At 59.9% G+C, this 15,330-nt stretch overlaps 1 protein-coding gene across 1 annotated transcript; it reads left to right on the top strand.

Moving 5' to 3' along the window:
• Positions 1 to 6,707: 6,707 nt before the first annotated feature.
• Positions 6,708 to 14,442, top strand: DIPK1B (divergent protein kinase domain 1B; the record flags this gene model as incomplete). Its single annotated transcript, XM_082327203.1, has 5 exons — positions 6,708 to 6,770; positions 9,668 to 9,802; positions 12,003 to 12,110; positions 12,316 to 12,492; positions 13,119 to 14,442. The coding sequence occupies 5 exons, from the start codon at positions 6,708 to 6,710 to the stop codon at positions 13,929 to 13,931; spliced, it is 1,296 nt and encodes a 431-aa protein (XP_082183329.1). The 3' UTR covers positions 13,932 to 14,442.
• Positions 14,443 to 15,330: the final 888 nt, after the last annotated feature.

Genomic DNA, 15,330 nt, shown 5'->3' on the forward strand with positions numbered 1-15,330 from the left:
GCAGCATCACTTGGTACCTGCTCGGTGCAGGCCCTGTTAGCAGCAGCCATGCTTTTTCCCCGTGCTCCCTCTGGTGCACAGGCAGCAAGCAGCGTGCCGAGCGTGGCATTCCCAGGCTGCCAGACCTGCAGGTGCAGTGCCACAGGGTGTGCCAGCACCCCAGGACTGAGCGGTACTAAAGGGCGCTTGGGCTAAGTCCACAAGTGCAATTAAATATCAGCCCATCTTCTGTGTCACAGGCTGTTCCCCAAGCTCAGCTCAGCCCAGCCCACGCAGGAGCCTGCGGCACCTCCGCGGCCTGAGCTTGCCCCGGGGCTGCTGGTTGCTCTGCCTGCAACAGCGCGCACTGCTCACAGCCGGCGGCCGGTACCATCGCCTCTCTTTGCAGTCACCTTTGAAGGCAATCCCGTCCTCCCGCTCCCCAGCACGTCTCCAGCTCCCTCCTCCAGCTCTCCAAGGGAAAACGGGCTCCAGCACCTGCACAGGCACTCGCTGGGGTCGAGCGCAGGAGCGCTTGGAGAAGAAAAATGGGTGTTGCCGCCACAGATCGATGGAAATGTACTGACACCGTTGGGGCAGGGCAGGAGGGAGCGGTGCAGCCTGGGGCATTTTCAGCACAAAGACCGTTTCTCTTGCAAACAACTCCAGTCTCGCCACAGGAATGGACTCGGTCTTGCCTATGGCCACAGCACCGCGGGCTGAGCCACCGGGCAGGGGCTGAGCTCAAATGCCGGGACCCATTGCACCGCTGCCAGGCGGCGACTGGATTTAGTAGAAGCACGATGTGAAGCCAGTACCCAGAACTTTGGGCATATGAAATTAGTACCCAGCTCTTCCTGGCGTACTTGTGTGGGAACAGAGGGTCTGGGCGATTTGGGGTGCCGGGTAAGATTCTGGGGTACCTGGAATCGGATGCCACGAGCTCCCCAGCTGGACCCCTCTCACTGCACAGCCTGGCCGGAGCTGCCAGCGTGCTGCAACCAGCTCAGGATCTCCTCCAAGTGCCAGAGTCCAGCACAAGGTGAATTCTTTTCCTGGCAGGCCTCCCTGGCCATTGGAAATAAAACATGCGCACTTCAGCGGGCTAAAATCCACACGGGGAATATGTCTCCATGAAACAAACAGTTTCTCTCTCTCTGTTTCCCCTGTTATTGATTAATGCCTCTTAATGACTCCAACTAAAAAAACCTCGTAGTTGCTGCCTGTCACGGAAGATCAATGGAGCAGCATTAGCGAGAGATATAGAGGCAAACTGTCCCGAGCGAGTTCTCTGCAAAAGCCATCTCTGGGAGCAGCACCGCCGCCTGCTCAATCAATAGTTCATCATGACCTCTCCCTCTTGCTTGCTTTTTTTCCCCTTGAGCTGGCTGGGCAGCAAAGGCTGCTCCAAGCTTTCACAAGGACTAGATTATAACTATCCCGATTGATCTGATATGTAAAGAATAAAGGGGCCTCTTAAGCCAGCTGTCTGCATTGGAAAAACTCAAGTGGCTGCGCAGACAGGGTCAGACCCTCATTAATTCCTGGATGCTCGGGACCCCGCTCACGCGACGCGTGAAACCTGTACCGCAGCACTGGAGGGAGTCAATTAGTCATGACAAATCCAATCCCACTTGTCCCCGGGGGTTTCCCAGTCAGCTGCCCGTGCTTTTCACGAGCCCATTCCCATCAGAGCCACCGTGCCCTGTCCCTCCCGGCGCCTTTTTTGTGATACCTCCTTGTTTCTCCTATTTCCCTTTCTCCAGAAACGGCGGTGCTCGGTGTGTGGGGAGGAGGGGGAAGCCCTTTGCTGCTTCCCGCGTGCCCACCACCAGCCCGTGCCGTAAGATGCCGTGGCGAGCGGGCGTGTGTCCCAGGCGAAGCGTGGCCGCGCGTGGGGGCCCTGGCCACGCGTGGGGGCCCTGGGCAGAGGAGGTGAGAGGGGGGTCTCCTTTGCTCAGGCAGCCGCTGCCTTCTTGAAAACCCTTGCCCTTTTGCACATTGAGCCTCCAGTCTGGAGACTCTCCCTGCAGCCACCTGAGGTTAATAAACAGGGAGCACCTGGAAGATGAAGGCTGACTTAAAAACCCAAGAGATGTGTGTGTTTTCTCCTAGCACACTTAGAGATGCTGTGATATTTCACGGCTCGGGCGGGCAAGTCCAGGCTGCTGCTCCAGATACAGTTTGTTCCCTGTTCCACGTTGGTGCAGCTGTGTTGTACCAATGCCGTGGGTTACTCGGTGCGGTTCTGACATTGGCTGGGAGACCCCGACCCCTTGTTAACACATCAGCACACTGGGCATGGCCCCAGGAGGCTGCAGGGGTGTCTGAGCATCCAAACGGCACTTGTGGGGTGAGGGACTGCCAGCCTTTGCCTGGCCTGTGCCGCACTGGCTCTTGTTTGCCAGGGAGAGGTGCCAGCATGCGTTTGGATGCCGTCCCTCTCTGAGCACAGTGGGCTCTGTGTGTCCGCACGCTGCGGCCAGGGTGCTCCTCCTGCCCGCACACCTCTCCCTCCTCCGTGGCCAGCTGAGCCCTGTGCCTGCTTCCAAGGAACGGCCCCCCCGGCCAAGCCTGACTTTGGGAGCTAAATGCCCCAGGAAAAAGCCGTGTCCTGGCTCTCACAACAGCAGGAGCGCTCTGGCTCAGGGTGGGGAGCTGTGCGGAGGGGCTGGGGGCTGCAGGGGCTGTCTGTGGGCACCGGCAAGGGAGGAAGCCCCTGGGTTGTATCTCCTAGCGCAAGCCGTGATGATGAATAACTCTGTAACCAGCTAAGCCTGGGCAGGGATCTGCTTGCTCAGCCTCCTTGTCCGTGCTCCTTTGCAAGCTCCTTTTCCTCCTCGGCTGGGAAGAGCCCGTGGCTGGCACATGACAGAAATCCTAATGAGAGCAGCTCCCTTTCCAGAGCCGCTGCGCTGGCAGAGCCCCACGGCTCCGGCCACAGCCACCACCCTTTGCCTTTAACCCCAGCGCTGCCTGCAGCAGAGCCCTTGGGCTGCCCCTCTTCCACCCCACGGTTCAGCGCCGGGGCTCTTGGCGAGGGGCAGGGGCCTCACTGGGGCGTCCCCAGCCCAGGGCGCTGGTGGTGAATGGAGGGCGAGACCCCCAAACCAGCCCCAGCAAGCCAGGAGCTCTGCGGGGGCTGCACGCCGGGCCCAAAGCATGCAAGGAGCCCAGGCAGCCCCAGCTTTCGACTCCCCCTAATTCTGTAGTGCTTAATTACAAGTAGCAGGGATTTGGAGAGGAAGCAGAGGGGGCGAGCATAGGACAGATTGGAGGGAAGATTGTGCTGGGGGTGGCAGGGCTGTCAAGCCAGAAACACAAGAGCTGATTAGCATTTCTAATTATAACCGCTGCGCTCAGCCCCATCAGGGCCCGTCAGGCAGGCAGAGGCAGCTGACGGCGTTGTGCGGAGCCAGCTGTGGATGCCATGCAGGAAGCGCGGGCGATCCGCCTCAAATCCTGAAAGGATGCACGGAAAAGAGCATTAAAGCCCGGATCCGTCATCTCCTGAGCTGCGGCAGCGCCTGGGAATGCCGGGCACCATCGCAGCTCCCGGGGCAGAAATCCCTCTGGTTGGTGGCCACGGGGCTGATCCTGACGGCGCTGCTTGGAGAGGGGAAGCGTGCGCAAGGGGTGAGCATGTGCCCCTCTTGCAGTTCTGGGTCCTGCACCCCCCTGCCAAGCAGCGGCTCTGGGCACTGCGGGCGATGGCATCGGGCCGCGCTGTCCTTGGCTGTCACCCGCCGCTGACATCCCACCCCGAGGAAGGTGGGAGGCAGAGGGTGCTCTGGAGGGGACGAGGGGACGGGTGCGTGGAGGTCCTTGCTCACAAGTCAGGGCTGCTCTGTGCTTTGCTGTTAGCACTAGCTGGCGAGATAATTTCTTCAGTATTGAATAACATTATCATGTAATTGGGTAAATATTATGGGCCAGCAAATGACCGTTAGAGGGCTGTGGGTGCCCTGGAGCTCCCACGTCCCGAGGGCGCGGTGCTCTTGGGGACGTGCCTGCAGAGCCACCGCACAGCTGGGAAGTGATCAGAGGCGAGCGCGCTGCATGCTGCGGGTTTAGCGGAGATTAGCAGGGCTTTTGTGGGCTGAGTGACTCAGGAGAAACCGAAGCAGCTTAATCAAGGGAGCGAGGGAAAGATTCCCAGGGAGGAGATCAGCATCGACTGCTTTCGGCATCTTCTGGGTGCTGACAGCTCCGGGGGGACCACCTTCCCCACCTCCACGCCACATGGAGCAGCTCCGGATGCCTGCCCGCTGCCGGCAGCCCGGCCTGGCAGTGCCGGGGGATTTTTGGGGAGAGGAGAGACCCCTTGGACAGGGGCAGCCCAGGCTGTGGGAGCGGGGCGGCAAAACGGGCATCTCCGGTGCCAGGTCCTCCGCGTGCCTGGGATATAAACGGGAGACGGGCACCGTGGGGAGAGATCCCGCTGCCCTTGTGCATTGAATGCAAGATATAATCACACCTGCAGGATTTTTATTACTCTTTTGATTGGATTAATTAATCATTCAGTGATAACTGCTCATTAGGCATTCCAACGATCAATACTAATCATTTAATTACTTGGCGTATTACAGCTCGGGAAGGTCTGCTCGTTCCTAATTAGATTCTCCGGACAATCCACCCCTGAACGTTGCAGAGCCCCGCAGCAGAGATCCGTGGCATTTCAAGCCTCCCTCAGCTTTGGCCCAGGCATGTCATTTCCCATCTCGGACGAGGGTTTCATTCTGCCTGCGTGCACCGTGCTCAGCCCCCGAAATCAGGGCTGCAGCAGGAGGGTGAGGCGGGGAGCGCTCGTGGGCAGCGTGGGGTGCTGCTGAGCCCAGGCAGCGGGGGCGACTTCGTGCCACGGGCACAGGGGGGACTTCACTGCAGGCAGCCGCCCTGGCAGGACAAATACCAAAAGGCATCTCTCTGCTTGATCCCGTCGAGTCTCAGCAGGCAGGAGTCGGGGTGGAGGTGAGGAGCCCGGGGCGGGCAGGGCGGGAAAGCTGCCTGCTGCTGCTCAGCCTCCCGAGATGGCACCGAGGGTGGTGGGAGACAAATCCCGCTGAGGAAGGCTCAGGCGAGCGTGAAAATAACCATCTTCAGGCGGAGAGGGCAACAAGGAATTCACTGGTGCTTGAGTAGAAGAGCTGTTTCCCTGTAGCTGCGAAGGAAAGCAGCATGTTGCAGCACCGGGACCCCCGGGACCCTCCTCATCCTCCCAGCTGGCTCAGCTACTGGGCACCCAGCAATGCATCTTCCTGTCCCCGCTGTTTTCCAAATTACCAACCCCACTGTAAAAAAAAAATAAAAATCACAGAGGATCTTTCTTTTACTGGGCTAATTAAAACTAAAAATAAGCTGTGTAAGCTCCAGAGAACCATCCTGGCTTCAGCAGGACATAAAAACCTGCAGGAACAAGAGCTGCAGGCAGTCGAGGCAACGTTAACCTGGCCCCGTTACTGAAGCAACGCCGCGGGCAACGTCTGCTCGTTCCGAGGCGAGCGCGGAGGTCACGGTGCTGCGCTGGCTTTGCGCAGCGTGAGAGCAGCGGGGATCTCCTCGATGTTAAAAGAAGGCAGCAAACAAGCCGCAGGATTTGGGATGTTTTGGTTCGCTTTTGTTGTGATGCTCATTATTTATCACCGCTGATCAGATTAGGCCAGCACAGGCTTTTGCGAGTTAGTCCCTGGGCACCCGGTGCTTGACACCGAGTCGGAACCGCTGGGTATGAAGCGACCAGCTTGTTTCCAGAGGTCATTTTGAGCCAAATTCAAATGGAATGAAGCAATTTGAACCATGAAAAGGGGAAAAATGGATAATCTGAAGAGTTACTAATAGCAAGCAAGGAATTATCCTAACAATGGCCTCGTGACTGACTCTCCCAGACCGTTTTCCATCCCATTTGGGCCTTTCTTACCCCTTGCTGGAGCTCGCCTGTGGATGCTGCAGCCCCCCTGGATGAGAGGCTGTCCCTGGCCTGGCTGCTCGCTGCCTGACACAAAGCAGCCCCTGTCTTGCCTTGAGGTTTCCCTGCCCAGACGCAATGCAAACAGGGAGGACGAGCACCACTACCACCGCTTGGCTTTAAGGTTGGGATGGAAGACAGCGAGGAGGCCAACGAGCCCGGTCTCAGCCCTGCGGGGTGGGATGCAGCCCCCGGGCTGTGCTTGTGGGTTACCCGCTGCAGACCTGGGGCGGCGGGGGGGCTCTTCCAGGCTGAAATAGCTTTAAATAAAACCTGAGCTGCTGGGGGCCAGGGGATTCAGCATGAAGCCCTCTCCGCCTGGGTCACCGGTCGGCTGTGTGGGACCCCCGGGCGGTGGGGTGAGCCTGGGGGTGTGATCTGGGAATCCCCCCCGGGGGTCCCAGCCCACAGCCCGGGGGTCCCGTGGGGGCTGGGACCCCCGGGGTGGGATGCCCAGACGGGAAGCCCTGCAGTTGGGTTGGTGCTGATGCTGTGGGGCCGTACCCGGTCGGCAGCCCCCCCCCCCCCCGCCTCCCCGGGCTGCGGCGGAGCTGCGTGCGCCGCCCCTCGCCGAACCGGGCGGAGCCGCGCTGAGCCCCGCCGGGCCGGGCCGGGCGCGCTGCGGCGCTGAGAGCGGGCGGCTCGGCTCGGCTCGGCTCGGCTCGGCCCCCCCGGCCCCCTCCCCGGCGGCGAGGCGGGGGCCGCGGCCGCCCTGGCCATGCCCCCCGGAGCCTGAGGCCCGCGGCCGCGGGGTACCCGCAGCATGCGGAGGATCCGGCGGCTGGTGCATCTGGTGCTGTTCTGTCCCCTCTCCAAGGGCCTGCAGGTACCGGGGCGGGGGGGAGGATGCAGCGGGCCGGGGGATGGTCCTGGCCGGGGCGGGGGGGGCTCGGTGATGCTCATCTCCGCATCCCGGCACCGGCCGTGCACAAAGGGATGCTCCGCCGCGGGCCCCCCCCCCGGCCGGTGCGAGGGGATGGGGGGTCGGGGATGGGTACCGGGGAGACCTGGACCGGTACCGGGGGGACCTGGACCGGTACCGGGGGGACCTGGACCGGTACCGGGAGCCGCTGGCGGTTGCATAAGCCGCGCTGCGCTCCGCGGTGCCGGGGGAGCCGCACCGGCCGTGGAGCAGCAGGGCAGCCCATCCGTCAGCCCGCATCGGTGAATGAAGAAGCCGATGCAGCAGGGCAGGGCAGGGCTGACTCCTTCCTTCCTTCCCTCTCTTTCTTTCTTGTCTTTTTTTTTCTCCCCCCTCTTCCCATCCCTGAGCTGCCGGGGGGGCGGGGGGGGCTGGGGACCTTCTCAGCGCCGGGGATGCTGGCCTGGGTGTTTTCTCTGCATCCATGGCATGAGAAACCCCGACTCTGGTGAAGGTCCTGGACCAAAGGGGTTATCCCGCTGGAGGGGAGACGGGGGGACCCGGGAGAGGGTAGCTGGTGGGCAGAGGGTGCTGGCGGGAGGTGGGTGCTGGGGCAAAGCCCTGGGCTCACCGGGCGTGGGAAGGGCTGCGCGGCTGAGGGCAGCGTTCAGAGGGGTGGCTGTGTGGGTCCCCAGGATGGCCGAGAGCTGGGTGGGTGCTGTGGCTCCGCTGCCAGGGGAGATGGGCCTTGGGCGGCTGAGCCGCCCCCGCAAGCTGTCCTCCTCCAAGACAAAAGGCCTGAGGAGCGGCTGCGTGGGGCCAGGCCGGTGGGCAGGGGCGGGGAGCGGGTCTGGCAGGGAGGGCGAAGCCGGGCGCAGAGCGAGGCTGGGTGGGAGCTGGGGGTAGCCCTTGCACCGGGATCGCCTGTGCGGGTACCCCACGGAGGGGAGGTGACAGCCACGCCGAGCTGCCCCTGGGAGCACCCACCGCTGGCACCCACCCTGAAACAACCCCCGCGTTCCCCGGGCGCTGCAGGGGAGCAGCGGGGATGGAGCAGGATTTTGTCACGCTGCGTCCATTTTGCCTTTGAAGTCAGCTCCGGCTCAAAGTCACCTCCAAGTCCCCCAGAGTCGCCCTAAAACTAACACAAGCGAAGGGTAACCCCCTTTGGCGCAGGCTGCCAGCCAAGGCAGCAGGCAGGGAAGGCAGCAGGCAGGGAAGGCAGCCCCTGTGCCTTGAGACTGAGCCCCCCAAGGAAACCTTAGCACCAGCTGTGAGTCCAAAATACTACCAGTGGAACCTCTCGTTGCAATGCATCCCCCACCTCCACGTTTCTTTCCACCATTTAGGGGACGATGAAGCCAGCGCTCCCCATGCCATGCTCAGGTCGCAGTCTTGACCCCCTTCTGCCCTGGGAGCACGATGGATTCTGGGTCTGAATAAGCAAAAAGGGACATTTTGGCCATGCCAGGGCTTTGCCGCCCCAAGATGTGTCTCTAGTGGGAAGTCCATGGCAAGGGCCCCTCTGCTGAGGTCACGTACCCACCTCTGGGCAGCTTTCGGGGGCTGCTGCGCTGGGGAGGATCTCACGGGTCGCAGTGGTGTCTGACTTCAGGGACTTGAGCTGGTTTTCAGCTCACAGGAGCAGCCACCCATCCTCTGTCTTTGCCAAGCCCTTGCCGTTGTCGGGTTCTCTTTAACAGGCGTTCATGAGCGGTGCCGTTGCTGGACGGGCAAACCGGGCATCGCGGCCCGCTTCACACTTCAGCATTTCCAATTAACGTGCAAGATGTCGCGATCTCGAGGCAGACCTGCCTGCTTTCACCCTCACCTGCCCGTTCCTGTGAAGCCCGTTTGTCGGGGACGGGGTGAGCCGAGCCGCTGGCTGCAGCCGGCGCAGCAGGAGGGCAGGAGGCCGCACCGCCTCCGGTTACTGACGCAGGGCAGAGCCCTTACAGCGCTCGGCGAGGGGCCAGGGAGGAGGCATTTTGGAGGTGGGAGCGGTTTTGGGCTACAAGACCCAAGCGAGGATCCCTGGCAGGTTGTAACGGTGCCGCATCCGCTCGGCTCCAGCCTTATCCCAGCAGCAGGTCGTGGTTTCCCAGCTGAGAGAGGAGGGTTTGGAGGTGGCCACTGGCCAAGGGCTCTCTTGGCCTGGCGTGAAGCAGGAATTATCTATAGAAACCGGAGGGAACGGAGTGTTTGACACAAGGATTAATTCCCTGCCCTTAGGAACCACCGGGGATCTGCGCTGTGTTACACGGGTCAGGTAAACAACTTAGATTGCGGGGAGGCCAGATGGCAGCGGCGCTGCTGTTACAGGGGCAGAGGGGAAGAAATGAAGCCAGGGAAAGAAAACCATGCTGCGAGCCTCCGAGGTGTTTGCACGGAGTATTATCCACGCGCTTCCAGGTTCGTCACTCGCCCGCTCCCCCGCGGGAGCTGGCGGCGGCAGCCTCCCGTGCCCGTGGGGTTTGCAAGGGGGGGTCTGCTGCGAAGGGTCCCCCCAGGCGGGAGCAGAGCCTCTCGCAGCCCTGAGGGTGAACCCGGGGTTGCAGAGGGCGGCGGGCTCTGCCCTGGCGCTGGCAGGAGAGCGGGCGTACGCGGCTGCGGCTCCCGGGCCCGGCGATGCCTGGCAGCCAGCTCTTCACAGCCCAGTGCTGTAATCTCCCTGCTTTTAGGGAATTTTAAGTGACCTACTTGCAGCAGGAGTTGCATAATAGACGGGTGAATATATATAAAAAAGGCTGAAGGTTTCACCAATGCTCACGTTGGTCTGTATAGAAGAAGTCGTCCTTGTCCAGCCACTGCCAACCGGTGCAGAGCCCCCGGCCTTCACCAGCGTTTTCTTTTCCTTCCAGAGTCGCCTCCCGGGCATCAAGGTGAAATACCTGCTGGTGGTGTGGCTGGGCATCTTCGTGGGCAGCTGGGTGGCATACATGCATTACTCGTCCTACTCCGAGCTCTGCCGCGGCCACGTCTGCCGGATGATAATCGTGAGTGGTGGCCAGCAGCCCCCGCGGCCACGCTGGTCCCGGTTCGGGGTGCCGGGGTGAGCGGGAGCCCCGTTTCCAGCCCCCCAGGCCCTGTGCGGTGCTTTGCAGCCGGGCGGGCAGCGCTGGGGCAGCATCCTGCACAAGAGCTGGGCCAAGGAGCCCTCCTGGCAGCCGCTTCCCCGGCACCGTCCCCGGCGTCAGGCGGAGCTCGGAGCGGGAGAGGTGACCTTATCCCGCCAGGGCGATGGCAAAACAATTTAATGAGATGCCGGAGGGAAGCAGGGCAGGGCAGGCCAGGCAGACGTGGGCAGATTAATGTCTGTGGCGATGAAGTTGCAATGTCAGAGCAGGATCTGCGGGCAGGGAGAGCATTGCGCCAGCCCCCCCGAGCTCCACAGAGCCAGAGAAAAAAGGGGAGCAGCCAGTTCGTGGGTACCTCTCTGTACCCGCTGAGATGCCCTAAAGCAAGCACCAGCCTGCATGAAGATCAGACCCCTCACGGGAGCTTGGCTTGGTGTGTTTTGCCCCTGCCTGGGGTTTGCAGTGGGGTGCAGCCTGCTCCCCACAGCATCCCCGGGGCCGGCAGCCAAGCAGGGCCCCCCCGGGACCGCTGCGGGTGCCCCATGGCAGGGAGCAGGTCGCCCGCCCAGCCCAGGTGAGGAGGGGGATGCCAGGCTCTGGCTGAAAACGCCTCATTCATCAGTCCTTCAGCAGAGAAGGGAGGCAGGAATTGCCATAACAACGGTGACGATCGTTTAATTTGATTTTCTGCATGACTCTGACCATGGGGTCTCGGCGCTAATTCCTGCTCTGAGCTTGGGGTTTAAGACGCTGTGCCTGGCCGTGTCCCCTGTGAACAGGTCTGAGGGTTAATTCCCATCCACGTCGGGGAAAAAAAAAGAGGGAAAAGATGCAGTGAATTTCTGCAGCTCCTGTTTGCAGCCCTGAGGCTGTCGTGCTCTGGCTGAGAAGCTGCAGAGCTGCAGCCTCTCCTGCCCAGGGATGCCTCCAGCTCCCGACCCAGCCGCCCCGCTTGCAGATCAGAGCCACCTTGCAGATCAGAGCCACCCTCTGTCCCTGTCCCCGCACCTGGACCAGGGCCAGCCCATTTCATAGCAGGGGCTGCTGCTCTGCTGAGCAGCCTGAGCCCATGCATCCTCATCCTCGCCCAGCCCCACGCTGCCCTCTCCTGCAGCCCTGGAAGCTCCCCTCACCCCCTGGACTTGCAGCAGGAGCACCCGGGAGCAAATCCCCTGCGGTCCCTCCAGCAGCACGGGGGTCCCCGCCAGCCCAGCCCCACCTTGCCCAGGGCCCAGAGCCACCCCAAGGGCCCTGCCTGCAGCCAGGAGCTCTGCCCACAGCTGCTGCCCGTTTGGCCAGGGCTCAGCCCCAGGTGTGCCTCCACACTCCTCTCCCCGTGTCTCCCCCATTAAAGCCTTTGCTCTGGGGCCAGTAGAAATCTTTGGGTCTTACAGCAGAGAAGATTTTGGGCTGGGATTTCTTTGGAAGACAGAGAGTGGGGAGTTTGGGGGTGCTGGAAGGAGCTGGACTCCGAGCAACTGGCACTACATCTCCCTGATGGAAGTCTGAGCACAAGGCACTCCCCTCCCTCCCAGCAACCCTGAACTGGCCGAAATGGCTGCCAAGATGCAGACATCGCCCAAAGCCACCTGGCTGGGGTCCCCCGTGGCTGGTGGCACCTCACAGGCTGCCAAACGCAAGGCCGAAGTGATGTTGGGGTGGTGACCCCGAGCGGCCCCTCTGTGCTCAAGAACCTCAAAATTCCAGGAAAGAAAGAAATTGTCGGCAATTGGAGAAACTGTTCTTGCCTCCAAACAGCCTGCGTGGCTTTGCAATCAGATGTGCCTCTTTTAAGGGGTGTTTTTCCTCTTGTATAAGAGACTCGGAGAAAATAGGGCTCACCGGGGACACGATGGCATCGATGATGGTGTCAGGTACACGTGGTCAATTGAAAAACCAGAGTGCTGGCCCCAGCCCTGCTGCAGGAACGGGGGGTGAGGAGCTCGGGCGCGGGGCTGGCGGCAGCGTGGGAGGCCGGGGGGGCTCGCACACCCCCAGCTCGTGTGCTTGGGGTGCCCCGGATCACAGGCTGTGGGACCGAGCCCGAATCCGTCAGACTTCTTCAGGCAAACAGGGAGCTGCCCCTGCTGAGCTCCTCTCTCTGCCTTCCCCTCCCCAGTGTGACCAGTACAAGAAAGGAATCATTTCTGGCTCCACGTGCAAAGACCTGTGTGAGGAGCGCAGCCTCCTCTTCCAGCACTGCCTCTCCTCCTCTCCCACCCAGCAGGTAGGTCTCTGCCCTCCGGGGAAACCACCGTGCGGCAGGGGATGGGTGCGAGCATCAAACCCGCGAAATGTCCTCCTCCACCCACCCGCACGTCTGCTCCTCGCCCCATCCCTGGTACCCGTCCCAAACCGAGCCAGAAACCAGCTCTCTGCACTCGCTGTTGTTTTCCTCCTGTCTCCGCCGTGTCCCCTCTCCTTTGCTGTAGGTTTACAGCGGGCTCTGGAGGGAGAGGGAGGTGATCATCAAATGCGGCATCGAAGAAGCCTTGAAGGCAGACAGCCACCCAGACTCCGTGCCCAGGAGGGACGTGGTCCTCTTTGACAAACCGACACGAGGGACATCGATGGATGAGTTCAAAGAAATGCTCCTGAACTTCCTAAAGGTCAGTGCGGAGGGGCCCTCCGCGATCTCGTGGGCCTGGGCTGCTGCTTGCCATTCAGAAAAGACTAAACATGTCTTTCCTTCCCCTTCAACGAGAGCTCCTCTGGCCCACGCTCCCCCATCAGCTGCTGGGTGCCGGGCAGGGCTCCTGACCCTGTACTGCAGAGCAAGTGCTGGATTAGCCAAGAAAACCCTCCATTCTCGCACAGGAATTCTTATTTGCGAGATTTTAATAGCAGCGACCCTGGAGGCCACTGTACCGTGGCTGCGGGCGGCATCTGTGCTGGGCAGAGCTTATCCACAAGCCCACGGGCAGCCCGGGCAGTGCCGGCACCGCTGCAGCCGTTACCCCTGCGCAGGGCTTCTGCTGCAGCGGTGGGACGGCAGCGCTGCCCAGCCTTTGCTCTCCAAAGCTTGCTCCCATCTGAGTCTAGAGCAGCCCTGAGGCTGGGAAAATTCTGCTGGAGCTGAATCTGTCCAGCCGTACGCTATGGCATGGCACCAGATTTGTGGGTGTTTCCTCCTCTCCCATGCTCGGTTCTTTGCTTCCCCGGTTCAGTTTTGCCATATGAAGCCTGAACCCAGGGAGCTGCGAGGGTCTGATGCCACTTCTTGTTCTGTTCGCAGTCCAACCTGGGAGACCAGCCTTCTCTTGCAGCCTTGGTGAGCCGGATCATCACCATGGCAGATGTGAACCGGGATGGGAAGGTGTCTTTAGCAGAGGCCAAATCCATCTGGGCGCTACTTCAGCTCAACGAGTTCCTTCTCATGCTCTCTTTGCATGAGAAAGAGCACACTTCCAAGCTGCTGGGGCACTGCGGGGACCTCTACGTCACTGAGAAGATCCCCCACACCTCCCTCTATGGAGTGGATGTCCCCCCCTTCCTCCAGTCGCTGCTGCCTTCAGTCGTCCACCAAATCATCCACCAGTGGTTTGCACCAGCGTGGCCCCGGCGGGCAAAGATCGCCATCGGCCTTCTGGAGTTCGTGGAGGAGATATTCCACGGGACCTACGGGAACTTCTACATCTGCGAGACCAGCTTTAAGAACGTGGGCTACAACGACAAATACGACTTCAAAATGGTCAAACTGAGGAAGGTGGCAACGGAGATGACAATCAGAGGTTTCCTCAAGGGACGTCACTGTGAGCAGAACGTGGACTGCACCTACGGGAAGGACTGTATGGCCACGTGCGACAAACTCATGAAGCAGTGCAAAAGCGACATGGTGCAGCCCAACCTGGCGAAGGTCTGCGGGTTGCTGCAGGACTACTTGCTGTACGGAGCACCACTGGAGCTGAAAGAAGAGCTGCAGAAACAGCTCCGAACTTGCATGACCCTCAGCGGCCTGGCCAGCCAGATGGAAGTGCACCACTCCCTCGTCCTGAACAACCTCAAGACCTTGCTCTGGAAGAAGATTTCAAACACCAAATATTCTTAACGGGGGAAGCACAGCCCTGGAGTTTAGAATCTGCAATCTTGGAGTAAAGTCCAAGCGTTGAAGGCCTGTTTCTCCATCCTCTCCCCCACAGGAAAAATACACCCTACCCAGGGAGTTCAGCATAGCTGCGGCCCCTTCTCCTTCATGGAAAACCAAGCATCGTGACTTCCACCGCCCAGCAGGATCATCGATACGGTCGGCAAGAGCATGCTGCGGAGCTGGGACACCGGGAGCCGGGCTGAGCAGGCTTGGGGGAAGAAGACGACACGGCAAGCGATAAGGAAGCAGAGCCCAGCTGGATGCACCTAACTGTTCCTTGGTTAACAGGAAAGCAGCGCAGCGAGATGAGAATGAATCATTCATGCTGTACTTGTCACGTCTTCTTTTGATGAACGTCTCTGATGTAAATAAATAGCTTTTACGTGAATCACACCCGTACATCAATAGTGCAACAGCAGCCTTTTAAGTACCAGCTTGCTTGTGATCTAAGAAGGAGAGAAAGGTAGATTTCCCTATTCAAAAGTCTCTCCTTAAGTGTCTGAGTCATCTGCCATCAGATCCAGCTGTAACTTAGGAAGCAGATAAGCTGTCTTTTCCACAGCAGAGTCCTGGCAATTTCTCCTTCCTTTTTTTAAGTGCCTGACCCCAGACAGCGATGCGATGGCTTGTGCGAGGCTCCCACCCGGCTGCTCCTGCCCGCGGTCTGGAATTGGCAGCACAGGCCATTCCCTCTCACGTGTTGGCTTTGGAAGCATCTGAGGCCAAGAATAGCTTAAAGGAAAAGGGCTACAACACGAACAATCCCGACCAGTTAACGTACGTGCTCCGTCTGTTACTTCCCACAATACTCAGTGCAGGGATAAGCCAACCTCTCGGTTTAATTCTCCCAAAACTAAGCTGGGCTTGCACTGCAGAGGTTAAAGATTAATACCAGAATAATCCAGCGCTTCTCCCATTATTAAGATGAATTTCCAGGCAAGCTTTCAGCAGGTTTCAAGACATTTGTTTGGCTGTGTAAATACTACCAGGTCTCTTAACTACAGGCTGTTTCCTTTAAGTGCTCAATTATAGCAACCTTTTAAAACTACGGGTAGAGAGGAAGAGTTTCTGTAAACTCGCCCGAGCTTGCTCTCTTCCCAGCACAATCCCGTCCCTGCTGACGGACCGCATGCCAGTGCCCTTGCCAACAATTGCTTAGTGAAGTGGAGCGTATATCTGAAGTACAATCGCCAAGAAAAAACCACATCTGATGGCATATATAGCCTGTGAAGGCAATCGGTAGCGTCATGGCTGCAAACTTATGAGCCCTTTGGAGGAGAGATATCAGTATTTCCCTCTATTAGTTCTATAGGATCATCGTTACCTCTCACTGTTATTGATGGAGGAAACGTTTTGGTGT

This window comes from Platalea leucorodia, assembly GCF_965183815.1.
Source record: "Platalea leucorodia genome assembly, chromosome: 15".
In the NCBI taxonomy this organism is placed as follows: Eukaryota; Metazoa; Chordata; class Aves; order Pelecaniformes; family Threskiornithidae; genus Platalea; species Platalea leucorodia.